The sequence below is a fragment of the Macaca mulatta genome, chromosome 6 (genome assembly GCF_049350105.2).
Source record: "Macaca mulatta isolate MMU2019108-1 chromosome 6, T2T-MMU8v2.0, whole genome shotgun sequence".
NCBI lineage: Eukaryota > Metazoa > Chordata > Mammalia > Primates > Cercopithecidae > Macaca > Macaca mulatta.
This window is the reverse complement of record NC_133411.1, coordinates 7,732,468-7,758,949: the sequence shown is the minus strand read 5'-3', so window position 1 is coordinate 7,758,949 and position 26,482 is coordinate 7,732,468. Positions and strand designations below refer to the sequence as shown.

The 26,482-nt window shown below is 44.1% G+C and overlaps 2 protein-coding genes across 4 annotated transcripts in view; one reads left to right on the top strand and one right to left on the bottom strand.

Moving 5' to 3' along the window:
- The window catches only part of SRD5A1 (steroid 5 alpha-reductase 1), a 37,585-nt gene extending 13,120 nt beyond the window's left edge, over nucleotides 1-24,465 (bottom strand). For both annotated transcript variants that reach the window (XM_001083405.5, XM_078004388.1), the window contains exons 1-3: nucleotides 23,786-24,465; nucleotides 4,371-4,537; nucleotides 199-300 (exon numbers count right to left, since the gene is read on the bottom strand). In XM_001083405.5, coding sequence (XP_001083405.1) covers nucleotides 199-300; nucleotides 4,371-4,537; nucleotides 23,786-24,090 — 574 coding nt within the window. In that variant the 5' untranslated portion in view covers nucleotides 24,091-24,465. The remainder of the gene's footprint in view (nucleotides 1-198; nucleotides 301-4,370; nucleotides 4,538-23,785) is intronic.
- A 127-nt stretch (nucleotides 24,466-24,592) lies between these two features.
- Nucleotides 24,593-26,482, top strand: part of NSUN2 (NOP2/Sun RNA methyltransferase 2) — a 34,907-nt gene continuing 33,017 nt past the window's right edge. For both annotated transcript variants that reach the window (XR_001445160.3, XM_015139717.3), the window contains exons 1-3: nucleotides 24,593-24,759; nucleotides 24,886-25,043; nucleotides 25,660-25,764. Coding sequence is in view for 1 of the 2 variants with exons in the window: in XM_015139717.3 (XP_014995203.1) it covers nucleotides 24,664-24,759; nucleotides 24,886-25,043; nucleotides 25,660-25,764 (359 nt within the window). In the remaining variant the exon portion in view is untranslated. The remainder of the gene's footprint in view (nucleotides 24,760-24,885; nucleotides 25,044-25,659; nucleotides 25,765-26,482) is intronic.

The following is a 26,482-nucleotide window of genomic DNA, read 5'->3' as shown; positions in this document are numbered from 1 at the left end:
GTTCAGTTAGCCAGATTTGGTTCTTTTGTTATTCTAATAAGACAATAACAACAGTACTTGTTATTAATAATGATGATTTACACTGAAAACTTGTAGCTAATAAATACCATGCTACTACTTCTTAGAGCTGGCAACACTAAAATAGACAGGCACCATGGCACACAACTTTCACAGAAATTCTTCACTTTCAGTACGTACCCCTTGGTATTTTGTATCCAGTGTCTCCTGGTTTTCTGAGATTCCTTAGGATATGATCTGAATGGATGTTTATCAACATACCCGCTAACCACAAGCCAAAACCTAAAGGAAAAAAATTGCAAGATGATTATGGCTAATAAACCATAAAATTTCACTACGAGCCCCAGCCTGACTGAACAGTATTATTGCAACCCTTCATATTACCATTGTTAGTGCAACATATTAGCCATAACTGATAGTAAAAACCATCAAGCACCTTTGTCAGGTATGCTAAGCAGGGCTTTGTTTTTCTAATAATACACATACATCATCTAATGTATTCAAAATATTTTGACCTGATCATCACAATGTACATTTTCAGGATGACAGGTATGGATAGAAATCTGACTTGGGCACAAGGTTCCTTTCCAGGGAGCATCAGGGAGTCAGCCCACCAAACAGACTCATCCCATTTATTTCTCACAAAATCTGCATGAGGCAATGCTACCATCTCCACCACATGGATCAGGAGGGGTGATGCTCCTGTGCTGCTCTGTCACCACTGGCTGTACACTGCCCCTTGAGGGGTGGCAGTTCCTAGGAGCCGATCTCTGGTCTTCTCTTATTTACAACCTCATTTGAACAAATTAATGCACATCCACGTTTCCCCTACCGCAGAATTCCTACAGGCTCATCAATCAGCATTCCTCGGTCAGTCCTTCTTCCTCGGTTCCTACAACAGTCTACCATGGCTGGCTGCACGGCTCTCCCCAGAATCCCACGGTATCCCCAGTGTTCTCTCCTATTCTGACAAATCTGCAGGGATTTTTCATCACTTAAAGGAGAGTTCTTAGTATTACATCAATTAATTCCATCAAGAAAACGCTCAAGGCCAAAACAGTGCTTTATAAAAGAAATATTGATAAAAAGGGGTTAACTTGATGGTTCTGATATACTTTTTTAAAATGTGAAAGACAGATGCTGCTTAATGCTGGCATTTAGTTCAATATTAAATCAATGTACACGTGGGGTATCATTATTATTTGAGTCATCACATCAGTGACATTGAACACTTTTTCACAGAACTAGGACATGGAAAACCTTCTGGTCTATGGCAAGGGTTTCAAGATTTCTTCCTTCTGATTTTGCCACTGTAATCAGCTTTTTTTTTTCTAAGCAGTTCATACCACGTTTTATAATAGGTTTTGTAAGTCATTTATTGGATCCATACATTTATAGTTGATTTGCTACCTTTTGGGGATTTTAGTATTTCACTCCTAGGTAATTGGGCTTCCAATACGAGGTTCTAGAAAGAAATCATGTTGTCTAAATAACATGGCTACTTTATGTTTCTTCTAGGAGACAAGCTCCCTTTATTGCTTAGATTGGAAGAAAACTAGTACTTGTGTTCATCTAAGCTAAATATTTAATTCCATTTATAAGAATCTTAAAATCTAGCTAGGCACAGTGGCTCACACCTATAATCCCAGCACTTTGGGAGGCCAAGATGGGTAGATCACTTCAGGCCAGGAGTTCAAGACCAGCCTGGCCAACATGGTGAAACCCCATCTCTACTGAAAATACATAAATCAGCCAGGTGCGATGGTGCACACCTGTAATCCCAGCTACTCCAAGGCTGATGCACAAGAATTGCTTGAGCCTGGGAGGCACAGGTTGCCATGAGCCAAGACTGTGCCACTGCACTCCAGCCTGGATGACAGGCTGCCTCAAAAAAAAAAAAAAATTCTTAAAATCCTTCTATAAAATATTTTAGATTAACCACTTTTGCTGTTTTGGAAAACCTTTTATTAGAAATTCTTTGCATGGTGGCTGACACCTGTAATCCCACCACTTTGGGAGGCCGAGGCAGGTGAATCACCTGAGGTCAGGAGTCCAAGACCAGTCTCGCCAACATGATAAAACCCTGTCTTTACTAAAAAAATACAAAAATTAGCTGGGCATAGTGACATGCACCTATAGTCCCAGCTAATCAGGAGGCTGAGGCAGGAGAATTTCTTGAATCCAAGAGGCAGAGGTTGCAGTGAGCCGAGATTGCACCACTGCACTCCAGCCTGGGCGATAGAGTGAGCCTCCATCTCAAAAAAAAAAAAAAAAAGAAAGAAAAAGAAAAAGAAATTTATTATTATTTGGTTATGACTTCATAGTAACTACAGTAGGCATAATTACTTATTTATGTAATTTCATGTCTGTTCCCTCATAAAAACAACTCTAGGCAATAAATATAACACACAAAACGTAACCTAGATTGTCTTCCAATTGGCATATTTTTTCCTTTTCAAATCCTTCTGTTTAATTGTAGAGAAGTCAAGAGGTCTGTATTTCTTGGTGTTTGGAATCTCTGACCAGCTTCACAGTCACCTCTACATGATGCGAACCATCCGCGGAGCTACTTTAAATAGGAGGGTTCTTTTGTTGTTGTTCATCATAGAAGTGAGTTCCACGAGACTCTCTAGTAAACATTTAAAATCTATATCTTCAGTTAAAAAGAAATTCCCTTTCCTCTTATTTCTTGTTGCCACTTGTGGACACTCAGCTTGGCGAGGCGGCAGAAATCACCACTCTGCCATTCACTGCGTCTAGATATCTTGGGCCAGCTGTGTAACTCTTCTGACCTTTCACATCTTATGGGCATCCTTTCTGCCTCAGAGAACATAGGGAGGCATAAATCGTGTGATTTGCATAGGAACTCAAAAGTCTGTTCTTCCTCTTGACAGGTAGGGCAGAAGAAAATAAAGTAGTCAAAAAGCAGGTAAACCAAGAAGATATTTGGGGGTACTGTACAACAGTTTAGTACCAAACAATTTAGCCTAGCATTTCATGGAGGCACAGATTTCTGGGGCTAGAAAAGGATCCTGAAACGCCTTCTCAGCCAACCCTCCTTTTGTAGAGGAGGGACAGGTGTCTCACTGTAACGATCCTCAGGTATGGTGAAACCTTGGAATAAAATTCGAATTCACTGACAAAAAACATGACTGAGAAATGTGAAAGGGACCTCTCAGCAACAAAGTGCTATCCAAGTGTTAGTTTATTTCTATGATTATAAATTAATACTCATGGAGAAGCAGAAAAATGCAATGTCAGGTTATTTTATGTAGCTTAAGGGGAAGTACTGCAGGGTAGTTTCCAAATCTGACAGACTATAACTTTTAGCATGCTGCCGTTGTGAGTAAGCTACACCTCAGCATGGTTTAATATCTAAATGCTAGGATAGACTAAACAAATACATAGAAGAATCTTTCTTATATACAAGACTCCTGAGTTGTTTTTTTTTTTTTTTTTTTTTGAGACACAGTCTCACTCTGTCACCCAGGCTGGAACGCAGTGGCACAATCATGGCTCACTGCAGCCTTGACCTCCTGGCCTCAGGTGATCCTCCCACCTCAGTGCCTCTGAGTAAGCTGGGACCACAGGTGTGTGTCACCATGCCCGGCTACATTTTTGTATTTTGTGTAGAGATGCAGTTTTGCGACGTTGCCCAGGCTGGTCTTGAACTCCTGGATTCAAGTGATTCTGCCCACCTCAGCCTCCCAAAGTGCTAGGATTACAGTGGGAGCCACTGCATCCAGCCAGATGATGAATTTTTAATGCTCTTGAAAATATTGTTGATGGCTGTTTTATTTTCATTTTTGCTCAGAACTTATAAAGTTATAATTAGAGGTTGAAAATGTACATTAATTCACATTAACTGATACAAACAAAAAAATTCATCAACTTCATAAACCTAAAAGTTGATTCAAGTTCATAGAATCACAAAAGCTGCACTGTAGGAAGATAACCCAGACTGGGTTTTTCTCATGTCACAGAAGGAACCGCAGGAGGTTTGGGTCCTGTCTTAGATTAAGTGGTCAATGAGTGGCCAAAGTGTCTCAATCTTTAGTCCCTGCTCATTCTGCTACAGTGCGCTGCTATTTTTGGGTTCTTGGCCTGACCAGGCACCTGTGCTTCAGCGCCTGCCCATGCGGGGGAAGGTTCCCATCACCTGCATCACCTCCCTGCCCCGAGCTGTGCTGAGACAGCTGGGCTGTCCCATGGGGACTCCGGGGTCCTGCTGCTCTCTCTGCTGTGAGTCTTTGTTCTCACAGGAAGCTTGGACTTCTCATTAGAAACCACTGGGACATCAACATAAAAGCAGTGATGTGAACAAGGCGGAGTTCACTGCTGTGGACACTCACCTATTAGAAAACGGGGATCTGTTACCCAGTCATCAGCATACACTGCCCAATGGCTCAAGTATCTGCTTTGCAAATAGCCGTTAAAGGTACAGAACATAATCGCCATTGTACACGCCAACAGTGGCATAGGCTTTCCTCCTCGCATCAGAAATGGGTAAATTAAGCACCTTAGGAAACAAGAAACAGGCACAAATTTTTAAAAAATTAAAGATAATCATTTCTGTAATCCTGTCTTAAATGATTTGGGTTTTAAATCTTACTTTCTTGTACAAACGTCATCCTCAGTAACATTCATACTGATTTATTATATCTAAGCTAAAAGTGGATTTTGACTTTAATTTTATTTTTTGAGACAGGTTCTTGCTGTGTTGCCCAGGCTGCAGTGCAGTGGCATGATCATGGCTCACTGCACCCTTGAGCTCCAGGGTTTAAGCAATCTTCCTGTCCCAGCCTCTCGAGTAGCTGCGACTACAAGCATGTGCCACCACACTATTATTATTATTATTATTATTATTATTATTATTATTATTATTTTGTAGAGACCAGGTCTCACTCTGTTGCTCAGGCTGGTCTCAAATGCCTGCCTCAAGTGATCTCCCTGCCTTGTCCTCTCAAAATGCTGGGATTATAGGTGTGAGCCACTGTATCCAGCCAAAAAGCAGACTTTTAAATAAAGCATTACCACGTTTCAATTATGTTCACCACAGTGTACAAACTCCAGATTCTACTTACATACAATATAAAACAGAATACATTGAATTTAGGTAAACTAGGGGCTTCAAGAGGCTTTCAAAATTTCCACTATCCTAAAACCATTAACTAGTCCTAGTCTGAGCAATAAGATTTGGAACACATCATCACATCATCCATCACCACTGCAATGGCTTCCATTCACTGAGCACTTTCACCTGCTAGCCCCGCCCCCCATTCCCCCTGTGACTCCTTGCCCCCCCACCTCAGCTAACCCGGCAGAGGCACTCTTATCCACATTTGATAGAGCATAAAATTAAGACTCAGAGTGGTTAAGTAAGCTGCTCATGGCCACGGGCTAGTGAGTGGCTGAGATTAAACGTAAATTGGGGCAATTAAAATATCATGTTCTGTTGTACCACACTGGCTTAGATGCACTTTAGTAAAGGTTTAACGAGTGAAAATAAAAGGACAAGAAATTAGAAAATTATAAAGAGAATGCAAAATGTTATTCTCTGTTTGAATTTTCTTTTTAATATCAGTGTATAACACACTGAAAGAGGGGACATCACTACATATGCTACAGACCTTAAAAGGATAATAAGGAACTCTTTTTTTTTTTTTCCTTCAAGACAGGGTCTTTTTCTGTCACCCCGGCTAGAGTGCAGTGGGGCAATCATGGCTCACTGCAGCCTCAACATCCTAGGCTCAAGTGATCCTCCTGCCTCAGCTTCCTGAGTAGCTGGGACCTCAGGCACATACAACCACACCTGGTTAATTTAAAAACTTTTTTTTGTAGAGACAGGGTCTCTCTGTGTCTGGTCTCTAGTTCTGGTCTTGAACTCCTGGGCTCACATGATTCACCCAGATAATAAGGAACTATTATGAACAACCTTATACCAATAAATTTGACAACTTGATGAAATAGACAAAGTCCCTGAAAGACACAGATGACCAAAACTGACCCAAGAAGGAAGACAACATGAATAGCACTGTTACCAATGAAATAAATCCAGTTTAGACTTAGGAAATTCTAGAAAAGGCAAAATGAGACTCAGGGGAGAGGATTAACTACAAAGATTAACTTTCCCTTTTTGGGCAATATTACTGCTCTCTGTATATTAATAGATTGTGAAGGGTGGGCAGGCAAGATGGCTGAATAGGAACAGCTCCAGTCTGCAGTTCCCAGTGAGACTGACACAGAAGGTGTGTGATTCCTGCATTTCCAACTGAAGTACCTGGCTTATCTCACTGGGACTGGTTGGACAGTGGTGCAGCCCAGGGAGGGCGAGCTGAAGCAGGGTGGGGCATCGCCTCACCCGGGAAGTGCAAGGGGTCGAGGGATTTGCTTTTCCTAGCCAAGGGAAGCTGTGAGAGACTGTACCAGGAGGAATGGTGCATTCTGGCCCAGATACTGCGCTTTTCCCACAGTCTTCACAACCAGCAGACCAGATTCTCTCCAGTGCCTGGCTCAGCAGGTCCCACCCTGATGGAGCCCAGCAAGCTAAGATCCACTGGCATGAAATTCTCGCTGCTCCACAGCAGTTTGAGGTCTACCTGGGATGCTAGAGCTTGGTGGGGGGAAGGGCATCCACCGTTGCTGAGGCTTGAGTAGATGGTTTTACCCTCACAGTGTAAACGAAGCCCCAGGAAGTTCAAACTGGGTGGAGCCAACCACAGCTCCCTGGAACAGAGCACCTGGGGGAGGAGGCAGCTGTGGGTGCAGCTTCAGCAGACTTAAACGTCCCTGCCTGACAACTCTGAAGAGAGCAGCGGTTCTCCCAGCACAGCGTTCGAACTCTGAGAAGGGACAGCCTCCTCAAGTGGGTCCCTGACCCCCTGTGTATCCACACTGGAAGACTCCTCCCCGTAGGGGCCAGACACCTCATACAGGAGAGCTCTGGCTGGCATCTGGCGGGTGCCCCTCTGGGATGAAGCTTCCAGAGGTAGGAACAGGCAGCAATCTTTGTTGTTCTGCAGCCTCCACTGGTGATACCCAGGCAAACAGGGTCTGGAGTGGACCTCCAGCAAACTCCAGCAGACCTGCAGCAGAGGGGCCTGACTGTTAGAAGGAAAACTAACAAACAGAAAAAAATAGTATCAATATCACCAACATCAAAGACCAAAGGTAGATAAATCCACAAAGATGGGGAGAAACCAGTGCAAAAAGGCTGAAAATTCAAAAAACCAGAACACCTCTTCTCTTCCAAAGGATCACAACTCCTTGCCAGCAAGAGAACAAAACTGGACAGAGAATTAGTTTGATGAATTGACAAAAGTAGGCTTCAGAAGGTGGGTAATAACAAACTCCTCTGAGCTAAAGGAGCATGTTCTAACCCAATGCAAGGAAGCTAAGAACCTGGAAAAACGGTTAGATGAATTGCTAACTACAATAACCTGCTTAAAGAAGAACATAAATGACCTGAAGCAGCTGAAAAACACAGCACAAGAACTTCGTGAAGCATACACAAATATCAATAGCCAAATTGATCAAGTGGAAAAAGGATATCAGTAATTGAAGAGCAACTCAATGAAATAAAGCGAGAAGACAAGATTAGAGAAAAAAGAGTGAAAAGAAACAAACAAAGCTTCCAAGAAATATGGGACTATGTGAAAAGACCAAATCTATGTTTGATTGGTGTACCTGAAAGTGACGGGGAGAATGGAACCAAGGTGAAAAACACTCTGCAGGATATTATCCAGGAGAACTTCCCCAACCTAGCAAGGCAGGCCAAGATTCAAATTCAGGAAATACAGAGAACACCACAAAGAAATTCCTACAGAAGAGCAACCCCAAGACGCATAATTGTCAGATTCACCAAAGTTGAAATGAAGGAAAATATGTTAAGGGCAGCCAGAGAGAAAGGTCGGGTTACCCACAAAGGGAAGCCCATCAGACTAACAGCAGATCTCTTGGCAGAAACCCCACAAGCCAGAAGAGAGTGGGGGCCAATATTCAACATTCTGAAAGAAAAGAATTTTCTTTTCTTTCATATCTGGAATTTCATATCCAGCCAAACTAAGCTTCATAAGTGGAGGAGAAATAAAATTCTTTACAGACAAACAAATGCTGAGAGATTTTGTCACCATCAGGCCTGCCTTACAAGAGGTCCTGAAGGAAGCACTAAACATGGAAAGGAACAACCGGTACCAGCCACTGCAAAAATATACCAAATTGTAAAGATCATCGACACTATGAAGAAACTGCATAAATGAACGGGCAAAATAACCAGGTAGTATCATAATGAAAGGATCAAATTCACAGATAACAATACTAACCTTAAATGTAAACAGGCTAAATGCCCCAATTAAAACACACAGACTGGCAAATTGGATAAAGAGGCAAGATCCGTCGGTGTGCTGTATTCAGGAGACCCATCTCACGTGCAAAGACACACATAGGCTCAAAACAAAGGGATGGAGGAATATTTACCAAGCAAATGGAAAGCAAAAAGCAGGGGTTGCAATCCTAGTCTCTGAGAAAACAGATTTTAAACCAAAAAAGTCAAAAGAGACAAAGAAGGGCATTACATAATGGTAAAGGGATCAATGCAACAAGCAAAGCTAACTATCCTAAATACATACGCACCCAATACAGGAGCACCCAGATTCATAAAGCAAGTTCTTAAAGACCTACGAAGAGACTTAGACTCCCACACAATAATAGTGGGAGACTTTAACACCCCACTGTCAATATTAGACAGATCAATGAGACAGAAAATTAACAAGGATGTCCAGGACTTGAACTCAGCTCTGGATCAAGTGGACCTAGTAGACATCTACAGAACTCTCCACCCCAAATCAACAGAATATACATTCTTCTCAGCACCACATCACACTTATTCTAAAATTGACCACATAGGTGGAAGTAAAACACTCCTCAGCAAATGCAAAAGAACGGAAATCATAACAAACAATCTCTTAGATCACAGCGCAATCAAATTAGAACTCAAGATTAAGAAACTCACTCAAAACCACACAACTACATGGAAACTGAACAATCTGCTCCTAAATGACTACTGGGTAAATAACAAAATGAAAGCAGAAATAAAGATGTTCTTTAAAACCAATGAGAACAAAGACACAACATACCAGAATCTCTGGGACACATTTAAAGCAGTGTGTAGAGGGAAATTTATAGCACTAAATGCCCACAAGAGAAAGGAGGAAAGATCTAAAATCGACACCCTAACATCACAATTAAAAGAACTAGAGAAGCAAGAACAAACAAATTCAAAAGCTAGCAGAAGACAAGAAATAACTAAGATCAGAGCAGAACTGAAGAAGACAGAGTCATAAAAAACCCTTCAAAAAAATCAATGAGTCCAGGAGCTGGTTTTTTGAAAAGATCAACAAAATAGACAGACTGCTAGCCAGACTAATAAAGAAGAAAAGAGAGAAAAATCAAATAGATGCAATAAAAAAACAATAAAGAGGATATCACTACTGGTCCCACAGAAATACAAACTACCATCAGAGAATACTATAAACACCTCTATGCAAATAAACTAGAAAATCTAGAAGAAATAAATAAATTCCTGGACACATACACCCTCCTAAGACTAAACCAGAAAGAAGTCAAATACCTGAATAGACCAATAACAAATTCTGAAATTGAGTCAATAATTAATAGCCTACCAACCAAAAAAAAGTCCAGGACCAGATGGATTCACAGCCGAATTCTACCAGAGGTACAAAGAGGAACTGTTACCATTCCTTCTGAAACTATTCCAAACAATAGAAAAAGAGGGAATCCTCCCTAACTCATTTTATGAGGCAAGCATCATTCTGATAGCAAAACCTGGCAGAGAAACAACACACAAAGAAAATTTCAGGGCAATATCTCTGATGAACATCGACGGGAAAATCCTTAACAAAATACTGGCAAACCGAATCCAGCAGCACATCAAAAAGCTTATCCACCACAAAAAATCAGCTTCATCCCTGGGATGCAAGTCTGGTTCAACATGCACAAATCAATAAACATAATCCATCACATGAAGAGAACCAATGACAAAAACCACATGATTATCACAATAGATGCAGAAAAGGCCTTCGACAAAATTCAACAGCTCTTCATGCTAAAAACTCTCAATAAACTAGGTATTGATGGAACGTATCTCAAAATAATAACACCTATTTATGACAAACCCACAGCCAATATAATACTGAATGAACAAAAACTGGAAGCATTCCCTTTGAAAACTGGCAGAAGACAAGGATGCCCTCTCTCACCACTCCTATTCAACATAGTATTGGAAGTTCTGGCCAGGGCAATCAGGCAAGGGAAAGAAATAAAGGGCACTGAATTAGGAAAAGAGGAAGTCAAATTGTCTCTGTTTGCAGATGACATGATAGTACATTTAGAAAACCCCATCGTCTCAGCCCAAAATATTCTTAAGCTGATAAGCAAATTCAGCAGTCTCAGGATACAAAATCAATGTGCAAAAATCACAAGCATTCCTATACACCAATAACAGACAAATAGCCAAATCATGAGTGAATTCCCATTCACAATTGCTACAAAGAGAATAAAAAACTTAGGAATACAACTTACAAGGGATGTGAAAGACCTCTTCAAGGAGAACAACAAACCACTGCTAAAGGAAATCAGAGAGGACACAAACAAATGGATAAACATTCCATGCTCATGAGCAGGAAGAATCAATATCGTGAAAATGGCCATATCGCCTGAAGTAATTTATAGATTCAATGCTATCCCCATCAAGCTACCATTGACTTTCTTCACAGAATTAGAAAAAACTACTTTAAATTCCATATGGAACCAAAAAAGAGCCCACATAGACAAGACAATCCTAAGCAAAAGGAACAAACCTGGAGGCATCATGCTACCTGACTTTAAACTATACTACAAGGCTACAGAAACCAAAACAGCATGGTACTGGTACCAAAACAGATATATAGACCAATGGAACAGAGCAGAGGCCTCAGAAATAACACCACACATCTACAACCATCTGATCTTTGACAAACCTGACAAAAACAAGCAATGGGGAAAGGATTCCCTATCTAATAAATGGTGTTGGGAAAATTGGCTAGCCATATGTAGAAAGCTGAAACTGGATCCCTTCCTTACACCTTCTACAAAAATTAACTCAAGATGGATTAAAGACTTAAATGTAAGACCTAAAACCATAAAAATCCTGGAAAAAAACATAGGTAATACCATTCAGGACATAGGCATGGGCAAATACTTCATGACTAAAACACTAAAACCAATGGCAACAAAAGCCAAAATTGACGAATGGGCTCTAATTAACTAAAGAGCTTCTGCACAGAAAAAGAAACTATCATCAGAGTGAACAGGCAACCAATAGAATGGGAGAAAATTTTTACAATGTATCCATCTGACAAAGGGCTAATATCCAGAATCTACGAAGAACTTAAACAAATTTATAAGAAAAAAACAAACAAGCCCATCAAAAAGTGGGCAATGGATATGAACAGACACTTCTCAAAAGAAGACATTTATGCAGCCAACAAACATATGAAAATATGCTCATCATCACTGGTCATTAGAGAAATGCAAATCAAAACCACAATGAGATACCATCTCATGCCAGTTAGAATGGTGATCATTAAAAAGTCAGGATACAACAGATGCTGGAGAGGATGTGGAGAAATACGAATGCTTTTACATTGTTGGTGGGAGTGTAAATTAGTTCAACCATTGTGGAAGACAGTGTGGTAATTCCTCAAGGATCTAGAACTAGAAATACCATTTGCCCCAGCCATCCCATTACTGGGTATATACCCAAAGGATTATCAAACATTCTACTATAAGGACACATGCACATGTATGTTTATTGCAGCACTGTTCACAGTAGCAAAGACTTGGAACCAACCCAAATACCCATCAATGATAGTCTGGACAAAGAAAATGTGGCACATATACACCATGGAATACTATGCAGCCATAAAAAAGGATGAGTTCATGTCCTTTGCAGGGACATGGATGACGCTGGAAACCATCATTCTCAGTAAAGTAACACAGGAACAGAAAACCAAATACCACATGTTCTCACTCATAAGTGGGAGCTGAAGAGTGAGAACACATGGACACAGGGAGGGGAACATCACACACCAGGGCCTGTCGGGAGGTGAGGGGTCGGGGGAGGGATAGCATTAGGAGAAATATCTAATGTAGACCATGGGTTGATGGGTGCAGCAAGCCACCATGGCACATGTATACCTATGTAACAAACCTGCATGTTCTGCACATATACCCTAGAACTTAAAGTATAATAATAATAATAATAAAATGTTTTAAATAGATTGTGAAACTGAATTTAGATTTATGAAATCCAGACAAGGCGAAAATAGAGTCAGGGTGGAGACTGGCTGCAAAGACACAAAGGGAGTTTTTTAGAGGAATACAACTGTTCTATCTCTTGATTTGCAGTGATGATTATACAACTATATGCCATCACCAAAATTCATCAAACTACAGACTTTTTTTTTTTTTTGAGATGGAGTTTCGCTCTTGTCGTCCAGGCTGGAGTGCAGTGGCGTGATCTCGGCTCACTGCAACCTCCACCTCCCGGGTAGAAGCGATTCTCCTGCCTCAGCCTCCCGAGTAGCTGGGATTACAGGCATGCGTTACCACACCCGGCTAATTTTGTATTTTTAGTAGAGACGGGGTTTCTCCATGTGGGTCAGGCTGGTCTCGAACTCCCGACCTCAGGTGATCCACCCGCCTCTACCTCCCAAAATGTTGGGATTACAGGCCTGAGCCACCGTGCCCAGCTCAAATTAGACTTAAAATCGGTGAATTTTATTATTTGTGAATTATACCTTAATAGAGCAGGAAAAAGTTTAAAGCTTGTTATTTGTTTCCATTCTGACCATTTGCACCAGGGTAAAATCATAATTAGTCATTAGTTACAGTTATGAACATCGACAGTAATCACGTGATAATAGTAGTGTAATGCTGGCTGTGCATCCTCAAGCCACTCTCTCCCCAGCACTCCTACTCAACTCCTGGGGAAGACATTCACATAAGTCAAAAGCAGCCTCCAAGGTTCTCATCTCATTCAGGCCAGGATCCCTTCATACTGATTTACAGCAAAGTACGTGTTGGCCAGTAAGTGTGCATTCAGACGTTGTGTCGTCAGTGAGGTAGGTATTCTGGAAGCTGTAGTGTTTAGCCAAGCAACGAATAAGAACAAGGAATCCCAGCAATTTCTCTCTGCGTCTTGGAATCATGATTTAGATCCAGGCAGACAATGGGTACCGTGGGCTGGCATTTGGGATGCAGGCACACTGCAAGTGCTTGCATACCAACATTTCCTGTAGAACAAGCAGAATTTGGTTTTGATGGAGATAAGTGTGTGCTTCTTGGACTGTCATAGGCTCCCTTAAAAATAGGAGGCAATCTTGACTTGTGATCAGACATCCTTCTTGCCTCTGCCCATTTGTCAACCAGAACAGGAGGCCTTGTGTTAGACCCGGATGGACAGAATTAATGGCAGAAGACAGAGTGGCACTCACTCTACCCTTCAGTGTACCCTTCAGTGTACCAAGCTGAGAAGCACCAAGAGCTGGCAGCCCACTTCTGAAGTCAGCTTAGGAGATTCTCAATGTGGCATAGAGCAGAAAGGACACCGGTATGAGAAAGTTGAGAGAAAACTTCCCTGACAATTATGGCCTCAAGATATTACCCCGTAGGCAAACTGCAGGACAGAGCTGAGAAAGTGTTCGAATTCTAAGTCTGAAGAAATACAGAAAAAAAGAGCAAGACATAAAACTTGTGGGGAATATAAGGCCTGGATTTGGTTTAGAAAAAAGTCTGTTGAAATAGACAGGACTCAGTTCATAAGAGGTCGGGCCTCTGGACCTGAAAAAAATCCATCCTAAATTCAATAATGGATAACAGGAAGGCAAGGTGAAAAAGAGGAAGAGAAAATATTAGCAAGCTTGAAATGCACAGAATTGAAAATGGTCTAAGACACTTCTGCATTGGATGTCACCCATTTAAACAATGGACAAATGCATGAGAGAAGCAACGCCCAGGAAACATTCTGCGTATGTGGTGGACGTTCCCACCGGGAACCTTGTGGGTTGAATACTGACCTGAAAAACGTCAGCTGGCAAGGACACTAGAACTGTGTCAAAAGAATATAATAGAGGATAATATTACCAGACTCTGCACTCACCAGCCTATTCCCAACTCACAGAAAAGCACTGGTTAGAGGAATTAGAACATTTAAGACAGGGAGGTCGAGGCAGCAGAATTTCTTCACAAAACAAAGGAAAAGGAGGCTGCAACCAAAGTAGGTTATTGGGCGGTTCATGGGTTAGTGAAGGAAGGAAAGCTGCGCATCGATGGTGAGTTAATCAACACGGCAGCCAAAGAGGCGTGTCCAGAGATACACACTTGTTTCTCACAATTAGCCTTTCGGGGAGAACACTTGCTAGAGGAGTTAAGGACACTGGGAGCAACCTTGACAGTCAATTTAAACAAGGCAAGACCCGGTGCCGTGGCTCATGCCTGTAATCCTTTGGGAGGCCAAGGCAGGCAGATTGCTCGAGTCCAGGAATTTGTGACTAGCCTGGGCAACATGACGAAACCCCCTCTCTGCAAAAAATATGAAAATTAGTTGCGTGTGGTGGGACATGCCTGTAGTCCCAGCTACTTGGGAGGCTGAGGTGGGAGGATCATCTGAGCCTGGGAGGTGGAGGCTGCAGTGAGCTGAGGATCATGCCACCGCACTCCAGCTTGGGTGACAGAGTGAGATCCTGTCTCAAAATAATAATTATAAAAAAAAAAAAAAGCAAGGCAGATGATGAGCATTCTTTGTTGGCTCTGGGTGAGTCTATGGATGTTACTGACACAGCTCAGTTGTTTATTTGAGGAGTTCACATCAAGGCTGAAGTGAATGAAGGATTAAGCTCTTTAGATAGTCTGTGTAGAACAACTACTGGTGAGAATATTTTCAAAGATGTTGAGAAAACACAAATTCAGTAGAATCCAAGGTGGAATCTGCTAAGCCGTTACAATTGATGGTGATAAAAATGTATGGGACAAAAAAACAAACAAATTACAAACTTACAAAGCTTGTAAAAATGTAAGGTGTTTCATGCTATTCTTTGTATCAGCAGGTCTTTTGCAGAAAATCTATTGTGTGTGATTGAGCCCATAGTGTCAACAATGAATGACAGTCCCTCTCATGGACTCAACCATCATCCGTTCTCTTAACTTTTTGTCACAAATAAGCCGACTATGCTGATTTGTCCCACGTAAATACACCAGTTTGATGGCTTAATAAAGTTTTACCGCATTATTTTGAACTCAGAGCTGAGACTGAAACTTTTCTGAACAAGAACTGCCCTCACCACCATTATTGACTTCTGAAGGGCTTTGGAAAGTAGCTTTTACTGAAGACTTGATAATAAATTCAACCTAAAGCTGCAAGGCAAAACAGCACTCGTGCAAAACTCATACTGTGTTAAAGTCATTTTGATGACAACTGACATTGTTCCAATCACAAGTCATATCAAACTGCGTTCTGTACTTTCCATGCTATTAAAATTAAAAGAAGTGAGATCTCCATGCTCACATACATTTGCAGAGAATATAAATTGTAAGTTTAAATACAGTGTGTTTGTGAACCTGGATTTCCATATTTCAAAATCCATTCAGCTGTGCAGTGGAAGAGTTGCCATCTAATCTTCCACAGGAAGATATGAATCTGCAACGTAATACGATAAGGAAAGGCAAAGATCAAGAGAAGAATCTAACGGGATTCCATGAGTGCCATCCAAGAGATGACCGTGCTCAGTGAAAATCATATACATGTGGACTGATGTCGACGCTTCCATTTACAGAGATAAAATACGTACAGTCTCATTACAGATCAACACTACAAGAGGAACATTTACAATAGATGTTGATAATAGGAAACACTAACTTTGAATCCTAGTAACTGAAATGTTATCCCTACCCAAAAGAATTCTATTCTTCTCATTAGACATATATTATAAAAAAAAAATGCACTAAGATAATATATTTTGAATTTACCACTGAAACTTTTTGTGAAAATTTGTTTTCTCTCATCATAAATACCTACCCAGTATCTTGGCCCACAAAGCTTAAGATATGTACTACCTGGCTCTTTCCAGAAAAGCCTGCTGACAATTAGTCTGAATTAGCACACGTGTTATATTTTGGAGACATCAACTTGACTTCCTTAGAAAGTGCTCTTGCTCAGGGCACTGGTGCCACACGGCTGGAGCTGCTGCAGTCTAGGTTTGGCTGTGCTCTGGAAGTGTATCTGCATTTTTGAATGACTTCTGCTCCAGCACATGCCCTGGATAAGACATTCACTAAGAACCTCAGGATAAGATTTGTCCCTCTTTTTTGTCTCATGTGAATGTCTCAGAGCTGCAAGGACTGGAAACCAAGCCTTACAAAGATCGACACCAGTCTTTCCTGGTGTTCTCTGATTCCTGCCCTGGAAGGGGACACCAGTAACCCAGGGATGCCTATAGGCCTGTCATAAAACCGCTGAAGTCAACAAAGCGGTGGACAGGGGAGGGGAGGGGAACGCTGCCTCTGCCTCCAACCGCTAGGAGAAGGTGAGATCTTCCTCCCACCTCCCTCTCTCTAGAGAGCTGACTTGGACCTAGGCACTCCGCTCCGAGGAAGCGCTCTGCCCCTCTCAGCACCTCCCGGAAGGCTTTTCTCGTTTCGGGCCATTCTCTTTAGCTTTACTCAGTTTCCTTCCTTGGAAATCCATTGTTGTCGGCAAAGATTTTCCTTTGACTGTGGCCAATTTGGAACTCGCATGGGGTAGGGTCGGGAAGAAGGTGTCTGGGCATGGCTTTCACCCGAGTCTTTGTCTAGACTCTAGAGGGACAACAGCACTTCGGAGAGGGCAGTGGACTCCAAGCATAAATGACAGGGTCCTACTTAGGGCCATGGGGCCAATTTCAGATAGCAAGGAAGGTGGGCGCACCTGCCTGGATATAAATTACTCATGGAACTCACAGCACATCAGTGTGCGGCCCAGACTACCCCAGTTAGGACAGGCGTGGGCACTCACAGCCCTTTCTCCTACACCGTCCCATTCGCACACAAAATCACCATTCCACAGAGGAACAATGGGAAACAACTATCCTCTGTCTTTGAGAAAATAAAGGATTGAACAAGGTGACAATCCCTTAGGATGGAAACCATATTAAAGAGAAACTATGAAGCACTTGGATTAAAAAGAACGTTAAGTAATGGGTTATAAATCTGTTTTCTGTTCTGATTACAAGCTAATGAATACAAAACAGTCAGGTCTGGGAAGCTACACAGAGATTCTGTTTGCTGATTCATCACAGTAAATGTAAGATTAAATCTGACACTTCGTTCTCCGTCATGTTAGTTTTCCTATTTTATCTTATCTCTTTCCATGTAAAGAACAAGACTTTGGCCTGGTGTAGTGGTAATGCCACCACTTTGAGAAGCCAAGGCAAGAGGATTGTTTGAGCCCAGAAGTTTGAGACCGGCCCAGGCAACACTGGGAGACCTCATCTCAATTTAAAAAAAAAAAAGAATGAGACTTGCTTTTCATCCAAGTTGTTTTTATAACCCATGGAAACTGCAAACCTTGGTGTCTGTGAGGCCACCAGGGAGACATGTTTGATGATGGAGCTGAACTGAGAGCATTAATGAGCCAGAATTTCTTTGGTGCTTCAATGGCCAGGATGATTTGCAGTTGCCTTTTGGTTGAGTTTACAAGCTTAGATATAATATAAAAGTGCATCTTATAGTTCCTTATAGAAGTGTTTCTAATAATTCCTAATCCTATACTAAATGCCCTTTTTTTTTTTAACACTGCAAACCTGTGACTATTATCCCTATTTTACAGATCAGAACATGGAAGCTTGCAGGAATATGGTGACGTGGCCGGACAATATCACAGTGGCAGGGCTGGCTGGCAATGTCCCCTTCCCAGGTGCTCCAGCCACCACACCATGAGGACCTATTGAGACGTAGGAATGTCTGGTTCGAGCATATGAAATTGTCACTGTCAGTCATTTTCACTAAGTGTTTCTATTAAGTCAAAAGAAATACCAACTGCCAAAAGTAGGTTACAAGATGTTGTATGTGTTTGTATGTGTGCATTTCCACTGCTTAGAAAAAAACTTATTAAAAACAATGAAAGATACGGGAAAAAGATAATACCACAATACTGTCAGCTTTATCTCTAAGATGAAATTATAGGCATCTTTTATTTCTTTCCTTGAATTATTTTCTAAGTTTTCTACAACAAGCATATATTTCACCTGTAAGTTTGTTCACATACAATATTGACAAGTGTCTTAAGTCCTGGCACCTAGCATTCAGAACAGATGGAATGAGAGACATGGAGAAATTCAGTTTCCTGGGCTAAATTCAATTTCCTAAAAAGGCTCAGAGAGAATCTGGCGAAATTAATAAACAAGCAAACAGATTATCCATCTAGGGAAAAAGAAAGTACCCTATAAGCACCCAAGAAGAAAAATGGATTATCAAAAAGAACAAAATCATTGGGGCTGCTTCCCTGTCCATTCTTACTCTCCGCGAGGACTGTGGGGTGGCACCCACGTAAGGGGCACTGAGAACTCCGAGCTTCTCAAACGTCTACTCCTAAGCAGCACTTGAGTGATTTCTCCAGTTATTCAAACCAGCAGAATTACCCATACAGTATAAACCCAAGTAACTGGTAAAATAACTGTTCATACTCATCTGCTCGATGTGATCTCCTCCAAAGGGGAAAGACTCAAAATATGATACAGTATGCATTCCGGGGATGAAAATGCAAACTTGGAATGACTATTCTTTCAAACGTTTAAAGTAAGATTCTTGGGTTTTGTCATCTTGGAAGCAAGTTCTATGCCTATTTAATTCACACAGTGAACTAAAAAAGTATGTCTTGAAATATCTTCCCAACAAACTGGGAATAATAATCCCTTGGTTGACTTGTAACAGATAGGCATTTATTCAGCAAATGATTTGACTCTCAGAGCAACTGGACGTCATCTTTCAGGACAACCTATAATGTTGTAACCCCAAGTTTGGGAACAATGAAATAGAGAATTTGGTTATATGGGAGTAATTTAGGCCATGGTGGACTTAATCATTTTTAAATGTTTAAAACTGAGAGTGGTTAATTTTAATAATTGACTGTATTGCTTTTTTCCCTGAACAACTTGAGACCATTGAAATCTATAGCACTTCTTAGATTTGGGTCTGTTCCTTTCGCCTAGCCTTTCCTTCTGTAAAAGACTTTTGAAATGATGGCCAAATTGCACAGCTGCCAACAAAGCATGCTTAAAATAAGTACTTGGCTATCATTATTTCACTTTTCATCATTCTACACTTTCGAATAGAAGTTTCTATTTTCTCAGATTATTCCAATCTATGAGACAAGGGCCAAGGATTCAGTATGCCCTTATTAAAACAAATTAATTAGAAGGCCATTAGGCTGAGATGGTGTCTTGTGTCTTACATAAGCACATGGAAACCTCACAGTGGAAGGAAACTTAAACCAATCAGAAACTGCCAAGTGACTTCTAATGAGAGATTGTGCCAATCAGAAACCACCCACTAATCTCCGGGACTTTCCACTCTGACCAATCAAATGCTTCCTTTGTCTTGCCTGTGCAAACACATCTTACAAAATCGCTTTCCTACACGCCTTCTAGGTGGAGCTTACACTGCTTGTGGTTTGGTGCTGATTCATGAATTAGTCTGCTCCAAAAAAATGCTACAACTTTTTTTTTTTTTTTTTTAAGATGAGTTTCGCTCTTGTTGCGCAGGCTGGACTGCACCTCTGCCTCCGGATTCAAGTAATTCTCCTGCCTCAGCCTGCCAAGTAGCTGGGATTACAGGCATGTGCCATGACACCCAGCTAAATTTTGTATTTTTAGTAGAGACAGGGTTTCGGCATGTTGGTTAGGCTGGTCTCGAACTCCTGACCTCGTGTGATCCACCTGCCTCGGCCTCCCAAAGTGCTGGGATTACAGGCACGAGCCAGTGTGCCCAGCCTAAAAAACTACAATTTTAATGCACCTGAGTTTATCTTTTAACATACTTCACCCTCAAAGTTCCCTGCTGTGTTTTAACATTACCCACAACACATTTAAAAGTGAAGCTGGGCTAGGCTCCCCACAAGAGCCCATTAATAGAATTACATGCGAGGAACAAGGAATTAAAGTAGGTGCAATTTTTTGAGGCACCATCGTCAGAGATAAAGACAGAAGCAAAGTCCCACAAGGTCATGGACCTGGCTGAGTACAGACCTGGGGCAGGTGTCAGAAAGAGGAGACCTCAGGGCACCTGACTGTCTGCACTCTGGGCACCACTTGGCCACCAGTCCTAACAGAGGCAGTCACTGAGGGCTCCCGTGGCAAGCAGCACCTCCTGCTCAGGCTACTCGGAGTTATTTGTTAAATGAACATACAATGAAGAGACAATCCCCTAACTCACTGCTGATAGTGGCGAAGGGAAATCCATGAGCAAAGCAGCCTGGGTTCAGGGAACACTGAACAAACCTGCCTGGGTGGAGAGAAAGAGCCTGAGGTCAGGCAGCAGTCTGCAAAGCCACCCAGCAACTCCAACACAGTCCAGAGCTAATGCCCTTGACTCCAGGAGACTTTTGCTGTGTCTAGCAAAGCAGGATTCACAAACGAGGGTAAAGAAAGACCAGTGGGGAAGAGTGAAGAAGCCCAACAAGAACCTACACAGGCGACGAGGACCTGGGTTACAGCACCAGCCCAGGGAAACAAAATAGAGGGCTAGGGAACAGGGTAGATGCAGTGGGGCGTCACCGTAACCACGGAGCGGAGGGTAAAGGTGACAGGAGTAAACACAGGCTTCGGAAGACCCTAGGGAGGCCTGCCAGGAGGCTGGGGAAGGCACCTGCCTCCAGGGGCTGCCACCGTGCCAGACGACACTCCATGCGCTGCATGACTAAGGCCCCAGTAAGACGCTGCTGCCCCTGCCCCCAAGAACCCAAGCGCCATGGGATCAGAAGGAGGAGGCCTCAGCACAGATAGGATGCAGGCAATCGTTGTTGCCACTGCAAGCCCTAAAGATGTTCCTGAAAATGTCCTTTGCCCTCCTGGGGGAACTGGTCAGGACCACAGATCGTCCTGCGTCACGGCTATCGCCCCACACCAGCCCTGTCCCCTTCCAGGCAGCCTGTCCTTCCTTCCCTGGTGTTTGTGTCCCAAAGACCCCATAGATTCTCCACAACCTGTCTTTTACTCCTGTCTTTTATAGTGACAAGGGAATGTCTTGTCACTATATCCCCAGCATAGCACCAGGTCCAGAAATCCTCACTGGCACGTAGGTCCTCAGTGTTTGCTGAATAAATACATGAAAGTGCACTATTCCCTCTATCCTTTCCTGCACTTTTCCTCCCTCCTGAGCTGACTGTCCTGTACTCATTGTTCCTGAAACTGTCAGTTGCTCTGGCAAGAGCTGTAGCTCTGCTGCTGCCTTCAGGCCTCATGGACTGTGGAAAGTCCCTGGACTGGGCTCTGGTCCTCGCCACTCCCAAAAGAGGCTCTAGCTCCCCAGGGCAGGGCCCAACCTCATTCCTGCGAAATCTCACAGCTCAGCACGGGGCCTGTGTGCATACCTGTCAGGTTTTTTAAGGTGCCACTGGCTCTGCCTGGCCAGCACCTCCTCAGGCTCACCTTTCTCCTGCCTCTGAGTCATCCTTGTACCCACAGCCTCCTCCCACTGTGTCTGGTGTTCTCTGCAGGGCCCTGTGCAAATAAGGGGCTCCAGGACGCTTCCAGGGGCTGCTGGGATGGTTTGTGCTCAGTGCTAAATGCTGTTTCCACTCTGGTTCTCTTCCAAGTGCTCATGACTTAGATCAAATGACTGTTTAATAAATTAGTTGCTTGGGTAGAATGGAAAATGTTTATCTCTTCTATTTGGAAAGCGTAATGTCCCCAAACCACATAGGCTATGTACACAATAACATGTACAACCCTGCCCCCTCCCCCCCCAAAAAAAATAGCCTAGCAGTTTAAAAAAACTATACCTGACCCAGCCAATCCTCTTGGAGCAGCTTTTAAACTATTAGTATAGGAAGTGCGTTTTCGTCCTAGCAGCTCCTCATCCAACAGCCTCAGGGAAGACAGCAGCATGCTGTGTCTCCATGCTTTCCTCTGTATGAAGGAGCTGTTCAAGTTCTATCATTCAAGGTGACCCTGGCCCTTTGGGAGGTTGCATTCATTTTTTTGCTTGAGTGAATGTAGGTACAATTAAACATGATGTCTCAAGTTAAAAAGCTTCCATTTGGGATGTCAGGCAAAACTTTGTAAAGTGCTCCCTTCATTTCCAATGCCACAGTTTTGCTGGCACATGAGGCTGGCAGCAGTGTACATGAATGACACACAGAGTACATGTCTGGATGTGCATTCACACATGTGTAGCAATGGTTGATCCTATTCCCAAAAAAAATTCTTCACTGGAATGCATGACACCAGGAAAAGAACAGAGGCTTATAAAGACACACTGAGTTCTTCCTGTCTTGGTGGGAAGTGGGTGTTTTAAGGTAGGACCCCAAATCAGAAAGGTTGGGTAAACGGCCCACAGTCACAGAGCCAGTGAGTTCAACTTCCTTGGGTGCAGAGACATCCTTTTCAACGGTGAAGCTTTCCAGAGCCTGAATGAAAACATTTAAAATTTGATTTTGAACTTTTGACCTGCCGTTTGCTTTAGCTGTGTAAAAGCCAAAAGATAAGACCTGGAGAGAACCCCAACTTATTAGAAAACTTGAAGATTTCAGACACAGCCAGTTTTAAAATATTCAAAAAAAAAAAAAAAAAAAAACACCTTGAAAGATTTAGAAGTCATCTTTAAGACTTGATTTGTTTAAGGTTTAAGGTTGTTGCCTGGAAAGCCCCCCCACAATCCTGGGGTCCCTTGCATAAGGTGGAGATGAAAGTGTGAAAGTGATCAAGCCTATATAGAGAAACTGCTAGGCAATTTTAGCATACCAGGTTTCCAGTTGCCGCTGATCACTTGGCTCAGAGAAAACAGCTCCACCATCACCAAAGATACCAAAGGGGGAACCGGCAGAAAGGAGTAGAAACCAGTAGCCCTCAAGACTGAAGACCATCAGCGTTAGACTCTAGGTCACCCCCCCACACCCCCGCAGACGTGATCTAAGGGAACAAAATCTAGTCTTCATTTTAATTTTATATTTTTACTTTTTAATTCTTTATTTTTATTTATTTAATTTTGAGACAGAGTCTTGCTCTGTCACTCAGGCTGGAGGGCAGTGGCGAGATCTCGGCTCACTGTAACCTCCGCCTCCCGGGGGTTCAAGCTCTTCTCCCATCTCAGCCTCCCGAGTAACTGGGATTACAGACAGGCGCCACCGCACCCGGCTAAGGAAACCAAACCTAGGACCACCGAGTGGCTCTTTCCAGATCAGTTTCATCATGATTTTTTCCATCACTCCCTTCTAGTCCTTCGCTTCCCGCCCTTTCTAGACGAATCCCTTCTGGTTTCCAAACTCCCGGGGCCGGGGGACTCGGGGAGGGGACCCCAGGGGCGGCAGGGGAAGGGGACCCGTGCAGATGGGGGACGCCCTGGGGGTTTGGCAGGGAGAGGGCATCTGGGTGGGGGAGGCTTCGGGGAGAGGGCACCGGGCAGTGAGGGGAAGGTCGGAGAGGACGCCGGGCCGAGGGTCGGGGGCCGGGGACGTTACCGATGCCCGTAGTGGACGAGGAACATGGCCAGGAGGATGCAGTTGGGCGCGCTGCGGAGGCGCGGGGCGGACTCGCTGGCATACTGGTAGAGCGGCAGAGCCAGCGAGGGCAGCTCCTGCACCACCCAGGCGGCCCGCGCCGGCACTCGGACCCTAAAGCTGGGCGACGCGTGGCGGCCGTACGCCAAGTTCGTCTCACGATTCCGCGCTAAGACCGCGCAGCCCACGGCGCACTGCAGGTAGGCGAGCGCGGCCAGCATGCGCTCCTCGGCCAGCAGGAGCTCCTCCGCCACCGCCGTCGCCATCGCCGGGGCTGGGTAGCGTGCTCCATGCCCCAGAGGCCGCGGCAGGCAACATATAAGGCGGCAGCGCGGGGGCGGGACGGGCGGCTACCCGAGTTCGGCACTGCCGGGACACTGCAGACAGGGTTCTCAATCCAGGCTTCTCCAGGGCAGCCGGGGCTGTGGGCGCGGCCCCGGGGGCGGGGCGAGCACCTGCGCGGGGAGGGACCTGGAAGCGCCCCGCCCACGCCGGGCCGCCGTAACCCGGCGCCGCTCTGCGGACGGGCGGCCTCAGGCTGTCCGCGGAGGTCCCTGAGACCGCGTGGGAAACCCGGGCGCTTCGCTTGGAGACGCCTTCATGGCTGCTTCCTGGAGGCTTTTTCCGCCTCAGAGCTGTCCGCGGTTTTCCCTCTCTCGCTGCTTTTAGGGAAGACGGGTTGTGCGCTTTAGGCTTATTCTTGGACGGTCCCCAAAGGTCCCCGAAAGGACCAGGCCCGGACACGTGGGGCCTTGGTTTCCGGTCGAAAGTCCCGGGAGCTGTAAAGTCTGGCCGTGGCCGGCCGGTTTGTGCGTGCTGCGTGTGCGGCCGCGTGGGCTATGGGGCGGCGGTCGCGGGGCCGGCGGCTCCAGCAACAGCAGCGGCCAGAGGATGCGGAGGATGGCGCCGAGGGCGGTGGAAAGCGCGGCGAAGCGGTAGGAGCCGGGACCCGGCGGGCGGGCCAGGGGCTCCTCGTGGGCCTCCCGGACCCCGAGGCCTCCGAAGCGGCGGCGAGGGGCAGCTCCTCGGGCCTCGGGGTAGACGTCGCTTTCCTTTCTCAGGGCTGGGAAGGAGGCTACCCCGAGATCGTCAAGGAGAACAAGCTGTTCGAGCACTACTACCAGGAGCTCAAGATCGTGCCCGAGGGCGAATGGGGCCAGTTCATGGACGCTCTCAGGGAGCCCCTCCCGGCCACTTTAAGAATTACTGGTTACAAAAGGTAGGGGGGCAGTGCCTGATTTTTTGGGAGTTGGGGCCAGGATGCTGGCGGTTAAGGGCGATGGTGTTTTCTCCGACAAGTGTTACGATGCCAGAGAACCGTGGCGTTTCAGCGGTTTGGATTCAGGAAGCATTGAGGTGGGAGCACAGGGTCCAATGAAATGGTCACGGAGGTATTGCAGGTGCAGGGTTAGAAGAGGAAATGAAAATGGGATCTGAGGAAGATTCGGTTCCTGGGGAATCTTCCAGGAGGGAAGCTGAGGGTCTTACCTTTTGGAACGTAAGAGAATATAGAGAATGCATAAAACTCCTTGGTCCTTCCCCCCTCCGTCCCACCCCCCATCTTTGTAGTTACATCTTTCTAAATGAGTCGCAAGTGAAACTAAAACTGTAGGTATACTTAGGAGAGAAGGAATGCAGTGTTGCTCTTAGGGATGAACAGTGTGGATTGCTTAAATTTTGAAGGGATACAGTGTAAAAGTAGTGACTGAAGAATGTTTACTTTGCATGCAAAAGTTGGTTTTAGTTTTAAAACACTTGTAGTCTTAAATTTAAAAAGATACAATGTATTAACTTAGCTTTCTAGATCAGTTTGAAACTTTCTTGTTTTTCAATAGCCATGCAAAAGAGATTCTCCATTGCTTAAAGAACAAATATTTTAAGGAATTGGAGGACCTGGAGGTGGACGGTCAGAAAGTTGAAGTTCCACAGCCACTGAGTTGGTAGGTACCACAATGCTTCATGCCGATTATTTGCTTGGGATATTAATCTCTATCACTTGAATTATATTTCTTGGTACTGCATTTGCTGTTAACATGAAAGAGCCTGGGTATACTTGGCAAACATCCTAATGTTTTAGTACCTGGTGCTTCTATCAACATTACATTGGTATCCAAGTTTTCAGGCTATTTGCAGCTTTATGAGTCACTGAGTTCAGCCAACTCTTCCTAGTACATCCAACCTCTTCCTTTATGTCACCACTTCTGCCAGCTCCATGCTACAGCCCTTGTTTTCTCATCAAAACTGTTGCAGAGTGGCCTCTTTGCCTTCAGAAAAAGGACGGACTTAGCTTGACAACAGTCTCCTGGTAGGTGGTCTCTTAGTGTTTTCCATTACAGACAGGTTACCACTGTCTGCTGTCAGGTTGTCTCCTGCTACTTCCCAGTACAGACTGCACCAGCCAGTGTAGCATTTCCGAGTGTTGGCACCCATGCGTACTACTACTCCGGGAGCCACCTCTTTCTTGACTTGTCCTGCAGGTGCCCTCTGGGTTACCTATTCCTCATGGCTCAGTTCTAGTCTCAGTTGTGTGAAGGTGATCCCTTGTGCTGACAGCATCTTGTAGAGATGCTTGGAGAACTCCGGAGGCGCCAGTCCTTCGGTTAACTTGTAAGTGGAAAAGCCGTTATTATTAGCTTTGAGGTATTGAGTTCTCAGAAA